At 36.4% G+C, this 18,071-nt stretch overlaps 1 protein-coding gene and 1 long non-coding RNA gene across 2 annotated transcripts; both read left to right on the top strand.

Annotated features, from left to right (window-relative positions):
• Window positions 1–763: 763 nt before the first annotated feature.
• Window positions 764–1,469, top strand: LOC116181254. Its single transcript, XM_031501556.1, has 3 exons — window positions 764–907; window positions 963–1,094; window positions 1,152–1,469. The coding sequence occupies exons 1-3, from the start codon at window positions 853–855 to the stop codon at window positions 1,316–1,318; spliced, it is 354 nt and encodes a 117-aa protein (XP_031357416.1). The 5' UTR covers window positions 764–852; the 3' UTR covers window positions 1,319–1,469.
• Window positions 1,470–11,520: 10,051 nt separating this feature from the next.
• On the top strand, window positions 11,521–12,051 carry LOC116181311. The gene is made up of 3 exons (XR_004147234.1): window positions 11,521–11,701; window positions 11,755–11,886; window positions 11,944–12,051. It is a non-coding gene; the product is annotated as an uncharacterized LOC116181311 (long non-coding RNA).
• Window positions 12,052–18,071: the final 6,020 nt, after the last annotated feature.

The raw sequence follows: 18,071 nt of genomic DNA, 5'->3' as shown, positions 1-18,071 counted from the left end.
GTAATCATAGGCAAATAACTTTAGAGTTCTTGTGATTGCTTTTTACCAACCGCACCATACGATACTGGAAGAGATAAAAAAGCAATTTGATAATGATTTCTTTGGGTTTGGTGTTTATACATGATTATAGGATGAATACCTAATGCATGATCAATTTTGAAGCATTTCAGATAATGCCAAAAAATTATTCATTTCCAACGGGAACTCTTTCCTTTAATAAATAGCTAATCATTAATATTTATCATCGATGTAAAATAGAGTACCTATTACACTAGGTATTATTTAATTAAATGTTATAATATTTCAAGCCCCGGGTGCCAAATAATGTTAACGCACCGCTTTATCGAAGAAAGAATACGCGAAGGAATCCTACAGGAAGGCTAACAACCTGTTAAGTATTCGCAAAAGATAACGAAATCTATTTTTAGAACAAGTACATTTGACAACACCGCATGATCTCTCCTTATCACACCAATGTCATTTTATACACTATATGATCTCTACTTAAGTGTATTTATTTTTGGATCTCATCCTAACTGCTTTTTATATGGATAATTTTAATTGTAGAATTCCTTTCCCCTCTACAGGGGTAATGATAGAAGAACATATTTCATGTCGTTGGCAACCCATTATACACGCATATTTTTAACTTTAAAGGGGGATCTCAGGTTATCCTACTATTATCCGGATCTCGACTTATATCAATATATATAAAAAAGAAACAAAACTAAATGATACTCTAATTATTTTTAATCTTTTTAATCTGTCTGCGCCCTGATAGGAATAGATATATAAGCTCGCTGCGGGCCAAAGGCGACGCAGTTTACCCGAGAAGGTTACCTGGAACTCATAATGGCTTCAAAAGTTCTGATAGCGTTGCTCGTCGTCGTTACTGTTGCAGCTTCAGGTGGGTCATTACACTGTAATTGTCCGCTTTTGTGAAAATAATGATTTATTATCAGCTCAAGCGCTGGAATGCATGCTATGCTATCCTTCGGATGCCGGATGCACATCGGGTCAGGTGACAACATACGAGACTTGCCGTGACTTATCCGTGATTGGTTTTAAGTCGTTGTGTTATGGCGCACGAATTGGTAAGCCGATATACTATATTGCTATTCTGTAGTTTTTAACAAAACTTACCGATACAGAAGGAACCAAAGACAGCAGAGGCTGCTCACATGTACGCCCGTCGGAGAGTTTCTGCAGAATAATAATAAGTAGGGAGGTCGCAGTTAGAGAATGTAGGACTTGCGAGACCGACAGATGCAACTATCCACCAATAACCGGTAATATGTCTAGCTGGACGTGGCCTTAGATCAGTCATATTAACATATGATTTAAGGAGGTTGTCACCTAATCGCCAAGATTAGTGAATTATTTCTATTTTTACATACCTACTGTTTAATTTTATTTCTATTCCGTTTTATAAAGTGCACATAAAATGTAAAATAAACGTTTGCCTTTAATTCGTGTGTTCATACGAAAGGGAGAGAAAATAACGCGAGGTTAATTATATGGTCCTTCGAGCCGGATGTCCAGTCTACTACGAATATTAAGAACAGAAGACATTAATTCTCCAACTTAAAAAATAGAAGAATGGACTGCTAAGGTTGAGATTCTATATCCCTTTAAATATCCTGTAGGTATATTTCAACCTCGGATGCAACCGGTCAAGTAGTTGGAGATTCTGGGGACATGAGCCACCGCCATCACCACCTGTCGATATTTTTTTCGTAATTTCCGGAGGATGTTTGGGATTTGGGGGCTTGGTGTCACTTGTTGATTGTTAAAGCTTGTTGGTGTTGGGATTATTGCATTTTGAGTTGTATTCATAGAGTTTAGCTTTGTTTTTGGTGTTTGTGCGTAAGATTCAACCACTTTGGTGTCGGGTAAAGTAGTTTATGTAGTTTACTCTTATGTACTTATATGAATTGTGCCGTTTGTTAAATCAGATATTTTCCAACCACCATTGTGCTAATACGTAATTTACAACATGCGAGGTGTTAACTAATATCCATGTGCTTGTGGAAGTCTACAATATCTCAGGTTTAGACCACGTTTACTCAGTTACACGGTGCACGGGGGTGTACCTATGTCGAACCTCGACTTCCGTGAAGTAGGGCATGCAAGGCTAGGTGTATTTAGTTTAGGGTGACTCGTAACATTCGTGAATGTGTGTGCCTTGTTGTACACTGAGAAAAAGTTTGGTTACAGTAAACAAATTTTATTTTGAGTTAACAAATATTAAGTTCAAATGTCAACAAACAAATAAAATGTTTTTGTTACCAAATGGTTTGCTCAATTATGGTAAGTAAAGATAACTTAACACATAGAAATAGTATTTTTACCATAAGCAATAAATGATTGAAATTAATCCTACATATTTGTTTGAAGATAATGCTATTCTTTAACTGTTAACATATAATTGTTATACCCTAAGCTTCAAACTGTTTGATAGTAATGTGGTATAATAACTATAAATTTGATATTTACTAGCTATTAAAGAAGGCAAAATTCGAGGCAAAATTGGTATTAAATTTTGTTTAATAATGATAATGGAATATGTTGATAATATAGATCTAATGGTATTTTATTATTAAGAAACGTTTTGTACTAATTCCGGTATAAATGATACTTACCACAATTTCTTTACTAATCACAAAGTGATTTAAGAATTATGCACTTGATGGGCACAAAATATTTATTAACTTTCAACTTTGATAGGATTAAACGGGATGTAAATTAAATAATATTAACAACAAAAAATCCAAATCAATAACTGTTTATTTTTTAAAAAATCCTGTAGATAATCTTAAATGTGCTAAAAATACGTAACTGCGTTAATACACTATTTAACTACTTGTTAATTTTACTAATAATAAAAAGAAAAATAATCATTTATTCTACTTTAAACATATTTAACACATATTGCCCACCAGCAACCAAATGTATGTTGAACGTGTTCAATATATACCTAACCACACCTATCAGGATGTATAGTATTACAGTAATAACTAATAACATTACAAAATAAAAACACACCTTTATCTTCTGTAGAAACATACTTTACAATCCCAACTATACAGGTAATTCACCGACATCCTCTGGGTCTAGAAGTATCAACGCGCAACCAATTGTGAAATTCACTCCATTAAATTTAAACGACTCAACTTCGAAAAGGGATGCTCAATTCGGTACGCGATCTTTTAATAAAATTCTATGGGTTTCGTCCATTGTGTTTTTTTACAAATTCTAAAAATAAAATGCGGATGTAATTTTCAATGAACTCGTAGGTATACCAAGACAACATTCATTACCAAAATCAAAATTTAGTTCCCAAGTAAAACAACCAAAAACTTCAAATTTTTTTTGGCAAACCAAAAAGTAAAAAATTAAAACAATATAGCAAACGAGCTCCTAGTATGGCTATAGCTTGGCATTATTATATGGCTAAACTAAAGCTATGCTCATTTTGTGTTTTCTGGTAGGAATGATGGCATAGGTAGGTACCATCATTATTAATTATTATTAATCAATTAATGCAAAAGAGGACTACTACACTACTTTAGAAACTAATATGGCTAATATGGGTACTCACTTACCTACAAACACTTCGGAAAATTGCGCTAAACCCGCGCGCCGCCTCAATAATTTTGGCTAGATTCCATATTAGTCCATATTTCCAACGTAAAATTGAAACACCACAGATGTGATTTGTTGGATTTCGGGAAACAAATTAAAATCACATTCACAATGCACTTTACTGTTTTATAATATCACCCCTGTAGCCGCAGCCGCACTTATTAATGACTAATTCAATGAGGTAACTACGCAGTATGCTTGAAATCAATTAAGATGAAAAATAAGACAAGATGTCAACATCTCAACTTTGCTGTATGCAGTACCTACTTTATAAGTGTAAAGTAATAAGTTCAGCATTCTTTATTGTTAGAAAGTATCATGTCATTTTAGACTTGTAAGCGGTAATCCTAAAGGTGATTTGTTTAATACTATGCCAGTATATTAATATCTAAAATACAGACAGATACTATATGATTTTCTATATATTAAAGAATTTCTATCTTATTGTTTAATAAACGATCTTAAAAGTTAAAAACGGTAGGTAACGATAAATAAATGCGGCCCAAACAAATTGATTTGTTAAATTTAAACAATACCTTTCGCTCAGTGTATGTAACTAATATCTTTCTACCGTGAGAGGGAGCTCGGACGCTAGAATAGAAAGGTGTTCTAGAGCTAAGGCATAAAAGGATCCGAGGGCCCTCGAAACTCCAACTTTAGGGATGAAGTGCTGTAACAAAGGCCATCCTGCCCATGGGCGGCGACCCATCTCTTAACCACCCTCAGTTTTGTGTCGTTATGAGACCGATGTCCGGGGAGTGTTACGAAGCACAGGTAGTACTTGCGGAAGTCTGGGGTTTATACCAATGTCATTATGTGGAAACTGAGTATAATTGGGGGCCCCACGAGCACATTGTGTATTGTCATAGCTGCCTATTGTTACGTCACGTCATGAATAATAGATCAGACATGTTTTTACAAACTTCACACCACCCTATTCGATATACAATTATACGAATAACTAGTAAGGTGACTTATATCAATAAATGCGTGAATGTGTTGCCCCTAACAATCGTAACTGAGCTACGGGCTGATAGGCAAATATGCCGGCCCAATTTCTAACAATATAACCGTGAAACAGGAGGGCTATCAAGCTAAGACGCTGGCCCTAACCTAACAAGTAACCAGGTTCACCATCCAATGACTAACTAAAAAGTGAGTTACCTTCTAGCCGTGATTAAAGGAAAGTACATGACATGTTGTGACGAATACTCTACGCATACTGTTCAAACGTACCCTGCTACTTGAATTCATTAATTAATTAAGGTAGTGTTACATGTTCTGCTTAGGTGGTTGGTGTTTTAATTTGCTTGTGATTAACATAGTTTGGGTTTTATTCACGGCCAAGGTTTTTCTCAAGTCGCGTTCTTTTTCGCCTTGGTAGTCTGCTTTTGCGAGAGTGCGGCACCTTTCGGTTTTGCTTGCTTTGCTTTTAATCAGGGGGTAAACACCAGGGGAAGTAATTGTACAGAATTGAGGAAGTTATGAGGAAGTACTGGAAGTCCAGGGAAGTACGAGGAAGTACGGGGAGTAACGAGGAAGTGCTCATTTGTTCATATGATGCGTAATGTGACAGAAGGTGACCGGAGAGGTAAAATCTGGTAAACACATAAAAAGTAATAAAGTAGTTATTTCTGAGTGCATAAATCCCGCCTCGTTCCAAAAAAGTCAACACCTATGATTGTGATTATCTATATAGATACCTAAAATCAAAACCTGTTGTTTCACTACTAGCGTCTGATAACATAATTATTAACCTTTTTTCCACTTTTAAAGCAGGCTTTCTCGCCAGTTGTTCAAAGTAGTTAATAATCATTTATTAACCAGTAGTCAATAATGAGAACTGTCACGCTGTCAATTTTAGAAATCACAACCTGAAATTTCGCTCAATAAACGTTCAGATAAGTTTTCTAAAATGAATAATTGCCACCATCCGCCATTTCAAGAAAAATTACATACAATTATCACATTTCGAAAAAATTCGAACGAAACTACTCCTTGAAAATATCTCAATAGCAGAAGAAAATATGGCCTCCTTGACTGTTACTTCCACCCACGTAATTGGCATATTAAATTAATAAACCAAAAATTCTGTTCAACCGTTCACTTTTTTAACAATATAGATCTGTTAATTTAGAGGACTTCAAGTACTATGCGATCAAAAATGAGTTGCTGTCGAGTGTAGCCTTTGGAATTTTTGTTTACATGGTAAATCGTACTTAACTTGAATTTCCAAAGGCGATTTGATAGTAACTCATTTTTGATCGCCCGTTACTAGTAGTGGAAGAAGTAGTATACAGGATGTCTTAAATTGAGTAGATACCTTACATGGCCATCTTTGTTATTATTATACTTACAGATTTGGTTAAATTGGAACAGTTGTATAGTTTTTGATGCTAATGGATATTCCGATTCCGATGCGAGATTTTGAAAAAATAAATGGTTTCGTAGGTAATTGATAAAAAATGAAAAATCGCCATTTTTAAAAAATTCAAATATTTTAGTAACAAACAGAGCTATCGAAAAAAGTTTCAAATAAAAGTTGCAAGATTCGATGGGCGATAAATTCAATGAGTGTAGAAAAAAAAATTTCAAAATGCCGGATTTCCAGATATTGACATCAACTTCCTTATTTTAAATGGACGTCATATTTGACTTTTACGTCACTCGATAGAGACAAAAATACAAAACCAGCTAGCGAGACAACTAACGAAAGAATTTGGTTTCAATCACAATCGGCCATGGAATTATTGCCATAAGAAATACACTGTAAACTTCGAGGCAAAAATGCCAGGTTGATTCCCTAATGAAATACTAAGTGTTTAGTATCACTGGTTTTGTAACTTTTTCTCTATGGAGTGATTTAAAAATCCAATATGGCGTCCATTCAAAACAAGGAACTTGATGTCAATATCTCGAAAACCGCCATTTTGAAAAAAAAATTCTATTGAATATCCGTTGAATTTATCCGATCGAAACTTGCAACTTTTATTTGAAACGATTTTCACATTTTTTCAATTGTCTACTACGAAACGAATTATTTTTTTCAAAATATCGCATCGGAATATGCATCAACATCAAAGACTACACGCCAATTTAACCGAATTTGTAAGTATAATAATAACAAAGATAGCCATGTTATCCTACTCAATTTAAAACACCCTGCATACAGCACGATAGAGAGGTCTATTACGCATCTACATTCCTCAGCGCTTCCTCAGGGTGTAATCTTTGTGCTTAGATAATAATACTAGACTTTTCTACTTTGGTATATACCTAATGTACTATTACATAGAATCACATAAAATATCAATAAAATCAACCCCTAACCTTATAATGACTTAAACAGAAGTTTTGAAAAAATTTTGAATAGCTTGAAAACTTTTGAAATACAATATAGTGTGTTCTATTTAAAATAGGAAAGTTATCCACATCCGGTAAAACTGGAAGTGACACAATGATGATAATATTTTCTTTCTATAGATCATGGAAAACTACGAGGAAAACTATGCACATTTTCAGATTTCAATTATTAATGGGAGTCCGAATACTTTGAGATGACGATTTGCGTGATTACCGATAAATTAGTATTGTTAAGTATCCATCTATGAATATTATTATTGTCCCGTATATATTAATTATAAAATTTAGCAATAAATGCCGGCAGGACAATTATTTATGTCTTAATTTCTTTCATATTAAAAATTCTTTCAAACCTCATGTAAATACAAAGGTAAATATTAAATAGGTAAGTGTGAAAATAAGTAATGATTAACACTTATCTAATTTTTGATTTCATGTATAGTATGCATTCCACATCCATTCGCATTTCGCATGTAATGCATTTTCGTGGACTCGTTATAAGCGATACTATGTATAACACTCAAGAAGCAAATCTAAAGTCTATATCAATGTCTACTTACAGTAGAATTTCGGGAAAGTACAAGGGAAGTTTGGGGGAAGTACAAGGAAGTACTGGGAAGTACGGGGAAGATAAGAGGAAGTACTGGAGGACTTCCCCCGAAGGGGAAGTATTGTACAAATTTTAGGTCTGGTGTTTACCCCCTGCTTTTAATGTACCACATCCAAATTCCGGGTTTTTCAGAATAAGTTTATAATAAATAAACTCGCAGACATTACAGTGTTTTATTTGAGTGTTCCTGCCCGACTGGGTCCCGAGTAATTGTATTAGCTTCGTGTAACGTAAGGGGGACCTACCGTAGACGATCCAATCACGTGCCATTCTTTTGTTTGAATTTTAGGCGGGAACCGTGTTTTGATACTGGGATTGCAACGTTGCCACTTTTCCGTGAAATCTGTCATTTTCATTTCGAGCCTGGGGGTGGGTTAAGATCAGTACAAAAGGATCCGAGGGCCCTCGAACCTCCAACTTTAGGGACGAAGTGCTGTAACCGAAGGCCGTCCTACCCATGGGCGGCGACCCATCTCTTAACCATCTTCAGTTTTGTGTCGTTACGTGACCGATGTCAGGGGAGTGTTACGAAGCACAGGTAGTAGTTCCGGAAGTCTGGGGTTTATACCAATGTCATTATGTGGAAACTGAGCATAATTGGGGGCCCCACGAGCACACTGTGTATTGTCATAACTGCCTATTGTTACGTCACAACATGAATAATAGATCAGACATGTTTTTACAAACTTCACACCACTCTATTCGGTATATAATGATATGAATAACTAGTAAGGTGACTTATATCAATAAATGCATGAATGTGTTGCCCCTAACAATCTTAACTGCGCTACGGGTTAATAGGCAAATATGCCAGCCCAATCCCTAACAATATAACCGTGAAACAGGAGGGCAATCAAGCGAAGACGCTGGCCCAAACCTAACGAATAACCAGGTCCACCACCCAATGACTAAAACTAAAAAGTGAGTTGCCTTCTAGCCGCGATTAAAGGGAAGTACATGACATGTTGTGACGAATACTGTTCAAACGTACCCTGCTACTTGAATTTATTAATTAATGCAGTGTTACATGTTCTGCTTAGGTGGTTGGTGTTTTAATTTGCTTGTGATTAGCATAGTTTGGGTTTTATTCAAGGCCAAGGTTTTTTCTCAAGTCGCGCTCTTTTTCTCATTGGTAGTCTGCTTTTGCGAGAGTGTCTTTAGGTTTTGCTTGCTTTGCTTTTAATGTACCACATCCAAATTCCCGGGTTCTCAGAATAAGTTTACTCGCAGACATTACAGCGTTTTATTTTAGTGTTCCTGCCCGACTGGGTCCCGAGTCATTGTATTAGCTTCGTATACGTAAGGGGGCCCTACCTTAGACGATCCAAGCACGTGCCATTCTTTTGTTTGAAATTTGAGCGGGAACCGTGTTTTGATACTGGGATTGCAACTTTGCCGTGAAATCTGTCATCTTCACTTCGAGCCTGGGGTGGGTCAAGATCAGTACAAGAGTGTATGAGAAAGGCAATAATTGAAACTACTGCTGCGAAGAATTAAACCTTTATGCAAAAGAATAATGTACCTACACACTTTAATTTTGTGTATTCTTTATTTTCTATAATTAATAATTTTTTTATTATACCTGAATCACAATCTCCGTTTTAAACACTCAAATGCGTGCGAAAAAGGGCCTTTAAAACACACGTGCTTTAAAGTTGCTAAGTAACGATACTTCAAGTATGACTTTTGAAACTGTCATCTGGATGAAATAAAAAATCCTCTTAGGTCGCTTTCTGTAAAGGCAGAACATTTCTTTGGCTTTTGTACCTATCCTTTCGTTGAGTCTTTCACAAACGCGCGTAATTTAGGGTATGCTTCCAAATCTTTGCTCCACTTTTTAATCGCAGCATTGTTTTAAAGTTTTGAATGAATGCACCAAAATATAGAAGATTTAAATACCTTTGACATTTCCTTCATATATGCCAGCATTATGGATGCATTTAAGACTGTATTCGTAGGTAACTTCCTATTCATCCATGGAAACAACTTTTCATATTCTTTATAACAGGCTTTACTGGATTTGGATTTTACACCTACCAACGTTTGTTTAGATTTTACAACAATCGATGTAATGGACGATGTATTATCTTTTTCAACGGAAATCGTTTTATTCACAAAGACGACGATTTTTATAAGCAAACGTCAAGTGACATTTCCATGGCAATCGTGAAATTTCGAACACCCAGCCCACTTAATTAAACATGTATTCGAGTATAACGTCAATATGACTGCATTGTATTTCCTATTTTTAAATTATACTGCAGGTATAATAAAAAATACTATAAGATACACGTGTATAATTGGTCTTTAAAGCACTTGCAACGTTAAAGGCACTCCGCTATGCGTCGTGCCCTTAAACTCGCGTGCGCGTGCTTTAAAGACTTGATTATACACTTGTATCTTAATATACTATATTTATTTATGTTGGAAACCTTAAAAATTGGAACCGAAACCGAGAATTACTAAAGCTACAGAACCGGAACGTGTTTCGGAACCCTTAAAAAATAATTCTACCTAAAAAGTGCGGAACCTGAACCCCTGCTTGGTAAGTGCTACCTGAAGTTTCCACGGGAACGGGAAAAATCGAATTGAGACAAAAGGTAATGTTTATGCGCGTTCGATGTCGCGGGCAAAAGCTAGTGGTACCTATAAAAATGTAGGCAGCCTTAACTGCTGCTGAAGTGGAATTTTACTAAATGATAAAAGTACTACAGATAACTATTTTTGTATCGAGTGTTTCATTGTTATGATCGTGACAGAAGATTATTTTGTATTACATAACCGTAAAACTACTATGACCTTCATTCCGTCATGAAGTAGACACAGCTACTGGTCTGACTGGTATTGGTATGGTAACAGGAAACTGACGTTGCACTACCGCAGCATGTCGGTCAAACAAGGAACAAATGGAAGCACTTCTTTAGATATTTTTGGTCCCAACTTCGTCTCGCATCATAAAATGGCACTAATCACTGTTTTCACAAATTGTTGTATATTTTAATTGTTATTTTCATTAAATTTTGACACGTTTTGAAGTGTTGATTGAAGAACTGATTAGTAAATAAAAGATTAGATTTGACGAAAACATCGTTTTACGTCGTAAATAAATACCAAAAAAGACAAAAAAAGATCGAGCACCCGTTTTCTTCCATAAAACCTGCAGCTTTGAGAGTCTGTAAGGTATCTAAACGCAACTCTTAACAACAAAAGAAAGCCTGGCCATAACCAGAAAAACTAAGTTCTGACCAAACGGATAAGGGCGCTACGCTTAGACAGACCATATGGTGTAAGGGGCTACGGCATCATTAAGTTTCGCTCCTTGATAAGAATAGATATATGTACAGTGAATTTTTTTTTAATGCGAACATAGGATAGGAGTTTGCATGCAATGTAATTTCCCTATGTTCGATTTTTAAAAAAACACATCAATCTATTGAGTAGTTCAAATGAGTAGTAGATACAATTGACAGCTGTCACATTTTTAAAAATACCGCCGTCCAATTTAATTACGAAATCGGTTAGGTTATTGCTTAGAATGTCATGGAGGCCAGTTCGAACATTTGTTGTAATTGTTTTTGTTATTTATTTTCTTATTTTCTTCATTTATGTATTGAATAAATCAAATTAGTAGAATACCAGGTGCACATGACCTACAAATAATTGAAGGTTGGTTCACAATGAATTGTGGTGACAGCGCGTGGCCTGTGAGGTCAAGTTATCGTAAGTTATCGTAAATTTATCCTAAACTTGCTATGGCCTCACACGGCTTATTTAAAAAAAATCTTACCGAGTGCTCTTCATCATAAAGACTATCAGTTGCTGTTCATAGTCACACAAGTTGCACGATTTGGGAATGTGAACCGCGCACACCTCATAGATTGATGTGTTGTTTTAAAAATCGAACATAGGGAAATTACATTGCATGCAAACTCCTATGTTCGCATTTAAAAAAAATTCACTGTATAAGCTCGCTGCGGGCCAAAGGCGACGCAGTTTTACACGAGAAGGTTTCATCGAACTCATAATGGCTTCAAACGTTCTGATTGCGTTGCTCGTCGTAGTAGGTATCTGTTGCAGCTTCAGGTGGGTCTTTACACTGATTGTCCGCTTTTGTGAAAATAATGATTTATTATCAGCTCAAGCGCTGGAATGCATGCTATGCTATCCTTCGGATGCCGGATGCACATCGGGTCAGGTGACAACATACGAGACTTGCCGTGACTTATCCGTGATTGGTTTTAAGTCGTTATGTTTTGGCGCACGAGTTGGTAAGCCGTTTTACTATAGTGTTATTCTGTAGTTTTTAACAAAACCTACCGATACAGAAGGAAGCAAAGACAGCAGAGGCTGCTCACATGTGCGCCCGTCGGAGAGTTTCTGCAGAATAATAATAAATAACGAGTACGGAGTTAGCGAATGTAGGACTTGCGAGACCGACAGATGCAACTATCCACCAATAACCGGTAATATGTCTAGCTGGACGTGGCCTTAGATCATACATATTAACATATGATTTAAGGAGGTTGTCACCTAATCGCCAAGATTAGTGAATTATTTCTATTTTTACATACCTACTGTTTAGTTTTATTTCTATTCCGTTTTATAAAGTGTATGTACATAAAATGTAAAATAAACGTTTGCCTTTAATTCGTGTTTCATACGAAAGGGAGAGAAAATAACGCGAGGATAATTATATGGTCCTTCGAGCCGGATGTGCAGTAGAAAAGAAGTTCGTCCAGTCTACTACGAATGTTGAGAACAGAAGTCATTAGTATCTTTTCCAACTTAGTGTTTGTGTCTGTACGTCGCTCGTCTGGTGATGTCCTCAAAAAAAGAAGAAAAAAAATAATAATAAATAAATAAATTAACACACGCACATTGGAAATCTAGGGATAGTATTGAGATGCCCCAACCTTAGCAACGTCCTGTGAATATATTTGTCGATACGAAGCACCCTATACATCATGTAGGTTACACAAGCTGCCAACAGAAATCTGGTGGGATTACAGAAAAGGGAAAGAGAGCGAAGATGAGACGGATGGAATTTCTTGGAAGTCCACATCTGTTTACAATTTCAACACCTGGAGTCCACTTTTTTCTTAGAAATGCGTGAAATGCAGGGGAATGGGCGATTTTTGGGGTGGTTTAGGGGTATTAGCAGATCAAATTACCGCGTGGCTTGGGTTGGTCAAATAAATAGGATTTAACATGTGTGTTCATGGTCTTTTGTCTTGTAACCGGCTGAAGTGTAAAGTACGGCTGGTCTTGAAATATTTTGTTATACCTTAATCATTGCTGTGTGCTTTTGCTTTGTTATATCAGGTGAGGTATTTGCTTTATTCAATTAATCTATAAATGTGTGTAACTTGAATGTAGATTGTAACCCTTTATTTATGTACTTACTGAATTCAATCACTTGTACCTTTAATGTGTAAAGCCGGATTTATAGTTCCGTAGCCGTAAGAACGTAAGAACGGAACCGTAAAATCTTACGTTAACGAAAATTATACGATTTATAGTTACCGTAGTGGTAAGAGAGGAGCTTGCGCATTAGTGCGAAACGAATTCTGTCATTGTATGTCATCTGTCAGTAAGAGCAACGTGCATTTCAAAATAATAATAACCAACAAAGTGTCAATAATAATTGTAAATAAACAAAACGAAAGTCAGGATAAACTCAACTATTTGAATTATCCGAGTACTACCGAAGACAAGCGCGTTAGCACGATTTACCGTAAGAAATAAGATTTGGGCATTTCCTACGTACTGTAACCGTTCTAACCAAACGTTAACGCGAACTATAAATATTCACGCGCAACAAGTAGGGTTTAATTCCAAACGTTACGGTACAGCGTTGCGGACACGGAACTATAAATTCAGCTTAACCTTTGTTGGTATTGGCAATCATGTTTCATTGTCGGTAGGGCTGTATCTGTGCTTTACATACTTGCATGTGTACATATTTAATTTGTGTATTGTGCTTTTTAGTCACTCTCGATTATTCCATTGCATTTCATTATATTTGTTTATTTGGGACTGTGAGTAATCAAGAGGGAAGTGTGCTTGTTTAGAGGGGATCGAGCTATTCAAGTTTATACGGCCTTGGTGAACCTAACACTAACATTTTCACTCGTTCCGAACCCAACAACTTTAGCCCTTGACTACAGATTCTCCACTGGTCTTGGGTACTTCCCCCCGCCCGGCGAGGTATATTTGACATTTCTTAGTTTTGTCCGATGTATGTATTGTAATACCTGGGGAATGGCTCGATCCCATTTTGGTTACACATAGCGTGTTTGTAGTAGTTACCCCGGTTTCGAGAGGGCTGAAAAGTGCTGTACATTGGATGTTGTTCATTATAGGACTACTCCGAATTAGGTTTTCCTGCAGTTTTCCTAATTCATAAGGTAAATTCCGGAGTAGTATAGAACCACTTCAGACCCTCTGCAGGGGCACCGTTTTGGTATTAGCTGCAATATAAACTTAATCAACTAGGTATTGCTTTTGGTGTTCCTTACCCATAAAACGCCCTCAGTGCCTGCTGAGAACCCAGTTATTACACAACATAGGTGTCCTACGTGACGATCACGATCTTAGTGCACTCGGAGTGGCCCCAGAGTGACAGATTCTCGCGGGAAATGTAAGCGAGAATATTCAAATAGGCAGCCATGTTAGTTTGGCATTCCCGCTACTACCGAATGTGGTCCAATATTCCAGTGTGACTTGAAGTTGACGTTAACCACCAAGATAGTAGGAGGCTAAGATCATCACAGTATGTAATTCATACTTACCAACATAGCTAACGATGGGCGCAATAGCCAACGCTATCAGAAAAGAGGAAAACAAAAAAAATATATTTATAATAATTCCTGTAAGTTTAGCAATTTTATTAAATGGAGTTTATTGTGTAAGTGTTTCTTTGGCTTTACGTTTGGGTTGAATACGAGTAGGTTGTGATAACGTGGTGTGTTTCTGTGAAGGAGTTTTGTGTTCTTTAACTTTGCTAGGACGTGTAACTTTATTGGGTGGACCTGTTTTTGTAGTGCATGTTGCGTTACTTGCACTTATTGTGGAATCTTGAGGTTGTATTTGTGTGGTTGCTTGGGTTATTGGTGGGGATATTACAGTACTTTGTGAGCCTGTAGTGCAGTTAAGGTTTTTGCGTTATTATTATTATTATTATTATTTGGATTAAGTCTCAGGTTTTAAAGCATGTACTTGTTTTATTGTATTCCTTACTTGATCCTCACTCCGACAGACAACGCATATCTTGTAGCGACGTTTAAAAACACAACCTAGTAAGTGGTCCTAGTATTTTTTATTCAAGTTAGGTAGCTTTGTCTAGCTAGACGATCATGTGCCATGGTGTTCCGTTAGTTTTGGAGGAAAAGTTTTGAATTTAAATCTTGAGTTGCGCAGTCTCTCGGGGCTAGCCTGGATGCGTCACAAAATTGTTATCTGGGGTAATTAATTTAACAACGGATTTCAACATATTACAAACAGGACCGAAAATTATACAAACATACTTCCGCAAAAAACAACGGAGCTAATTGTTAAATGACTAATAATTACAATTCGACTGTATCGAAAACCAATATGTAATCAAATGTTATCTAAAGGAGTCGTCTAAAATAAAAACTACCTTTGAAGCTCTGGTCGAACGGCTTTTGAGCTCAGAAGGGCGCTTTTCTGCTTTATCTTTAACAGACACCAACACAAACAAACAAACGAAGGATAGTGAATAGCGGGGCACATAAATATTGCGGTAGCAATTTCTAACGTCTGACACTAGGTTAAATCGTATACTAAAACCATAATTAATACTCAATAAGAATCAATAATTCTATTTACGTTATAGTTAAACAAAATCAAAATTTTGACTCGACAACTAATCGCTTCACAAAACTATTATTCTCCATTTCATGAGGTTTCGTTATACTTGCAGTTGAACAGGAACAATATTGAAGTGTAAACAACTTGCATGTAGGTAGCTCAGCAGGTAATGTAAGTAGAATCACGTGATTGATTTCAACTAAGATGGCGGTGGAATTTTCCAATGGACCTTCCTCGTGCAATACTACGAGAGCCAAAATTCGACGGTTTCCACCAAGGAATATCGATGTACAAAGCCATAATCAGGTGACAATAATGACGAAAAGAATAAGCCAGATAATCATTATTGAAAACCATAGGTAATACGATATTGTAGGTACATACCGTAAACGATCTTAGAAATTGTAAATATATCCGCAAAAAAAGTATATTCTGCAAAGCGGAGCAAATACTCAAAACAGAAATTTCACAGATATATTGAGGTACTTAACAACCACCAACAAATCCCTTTTACACTTATAATGGCGGCGTGTACGTTCATTTTACAAGTAGTAACCGAAGCTGTTCTTTTACAAGGAATGCGTAGAAAGAATTAAGGAAAGGGCAACATTAAGTACGGAAACACCTGCACGACCTCCAGCGCCGAAAATAAAGAAACTATTGTCTATAATCTACACTAAGCCGAATACCTAAATTTCGAATTTAAATAAAACGTTACAAACTTAATCTCAAATTTTGGTGCAAATCGATACATTTTCAACAAAGGTTTTGTACTATTTTAAGCTTAGTTTCCTCAACTCAAATTTCAAAAGCATCTACTTGAAAGCCCGTAATATCCCAGGCCTCAAACTTTCGCGAAGTACGCCTACCAGAAGGACTTCCCGTGGATGAATTCTCCCCAGCAACCAATAGGTACTATCTTCCAATTTCATGGTTGATTACTACCACGGTTGTGAAGAATGTCCGGATCAAACGGTTCTTTTGAACGGCAAGAAGGAGGACAGTATGTTAATGCGTCGCGAGAAGACCTTAGCCACTTCAGCCCGTATACGTTCCGGCGGATACCGACTTGTGAAAATGTGCATTCCGTACATTTCTCATACACAATTCTGAAATGGCTGCTTTGATAGAAGGTAACAGCCTAACGAAAAACCACGATACGGCTTCTTTGGCGGCAAGACCAATGCTGCCAAACTTTATCACAAAGCCGAAGGACCTAGCTGCTTTGACGATACCCTTACGTGGACAAGTACGGCAAGTACCCTGTTGGACATCCATGTGTGCTCGTTTCGAACGAAGAACTTGGAGCTGTCGAAGGATTTGTAAAGTGTACCGTACTTTTCCCGCAGAATCTATGCCATCCTGTACTACCGTATCGATGTCATTAGCGGCTTATGTTTATTTATTCACTAGCGCCCAACACTGTGTAATGTGTCTACCAATCAATTTTATTTTCTTCCAAGCCTGTGATCCTCTCCTAATAATTTGAGAAGATAAATTTCTGTCTGGAAAATAAGTACAATACGTCTCTGTGCGTTTTTGTACCACTGATGCAACAATGGAAGGGAAATTCGTATCAGGAGAACATAAAACTTCAAGTGTCTCTTAACAGATTTCCACTTCTCTGACCTTGGCCCAATAATTTAAATAGAAATCATCAGAAAATTAGAAAAAATGAATGTGATACCTCCTTGCCCTTCTGAGACGACAGTCTTTTAATGAGACACTTATTCATGATTTCCAAATACTTTTGAAAGTGTTTGAGAAAACGTAGGTACTTACGCATCAGGAGAACATAATGACATAAAAAAAAATTAATTAAGTTTTACACCTTTATTTTCTGTGGTCCTAACCAAACAATTTTTGAAAGATAAGTTTGTACCAGGATAACATAAATCTCAGAACTTTTTTGTCAATAATTTTACACCTCTTTGCATTTTTTTAATTCTGATGCGATAATTTTTAGAAGAGACATGTCAGAAGAACATAAAACCTCAGAAAATATCATTCAATTCCTGAGATCCTGACAAAAATTTTGAAAGGAGACATTTGTATTAAAAGAATGTAAACCGTTCCAGAAACAGAACTTCTTAAGAAGAACGAAACACAACTTTACTAGGTATCTGCTTTGTCTTCCCGAAACACTTTTTAAAAGATTCCTAAGACACAGAATTCCTAAAGATGAATAATTTTTGAAACATTTAAAGCACCTGATCACCGAGACCTTTTTTTTTCAAGTCGAACGATGACACTACTACCAGATTCTAGGGTGGTCACGCTTTGTTGTTCACGAACACAATTACAACAAATTAAATCGGATTTATTTGTTAATTACGACGAAATTTGGAAATGAGCAGTTTAGATTTATAATAGAGTAAGAATTTATCTTATAAACGACGCTATTTCCGGGGAATCTAGTGCGCCGCACGAGTTCTTGTAAATATCAGTTTATAAAGTACCTAATCAATGAAATTAATGTCACTTGTACAACCCACATGTCCTTCGCACAGGTTAGTAATAATAGCGGATGTAACAACTAATTTAGCTATCACATACTTTTAGCGACAAATTAAAAAAAAACACAATACATTTTCCGAGATATTTGTTATATAATGCCATG

The sequence above is a fragment of the Photinus pyralis genome, unplaced genomic scaffold, assembly GCF_008802855.1.
Source record: "Photinus pyralis isolate 1611_PpyrPB1 unplaced genomic scaffold, Ppyr1.3 Ppyr1.4_LG9, whole genome shotgun sequence".
Taxonomy (NCBI): domain Eukaryota; kingdom Metazoa; phylum Arthropoda; class Insecta; order Coleoptera; family Lampyridae; genus Photinus; species Photinus pyralis.
The sequence above is the reverse complement of the archived record's forward strand: the minus strand, read 5'-3'. Positions and strand labels throughout refer to the sequence as shown.

Excerpts from the sequence above, each read along its gene's own strand:
- LOC116181254 (XM_031501556.1), top strand. The coding sequence starts at position 853 with ATGGCTTCAAAAGTTCTGATAGCGTTGCTCGTCGTCGTTACTGTTGCA. Across the intron at positions 908-962 it reads CGTTACTGTTGCAGCTTCAG|CTCAAGCGCTGGAATGCATG; the intron begins GTGGGTCATTAC and ends ATTTATTATCAG. Across the intron at positions 1,095-1,151 it reads GTGTTATGGCGCACGAATTG|AAGGAACCAAAGACAGCAGA; the intron begins GTAAGCCGATAT and ends TTACCGATACAG.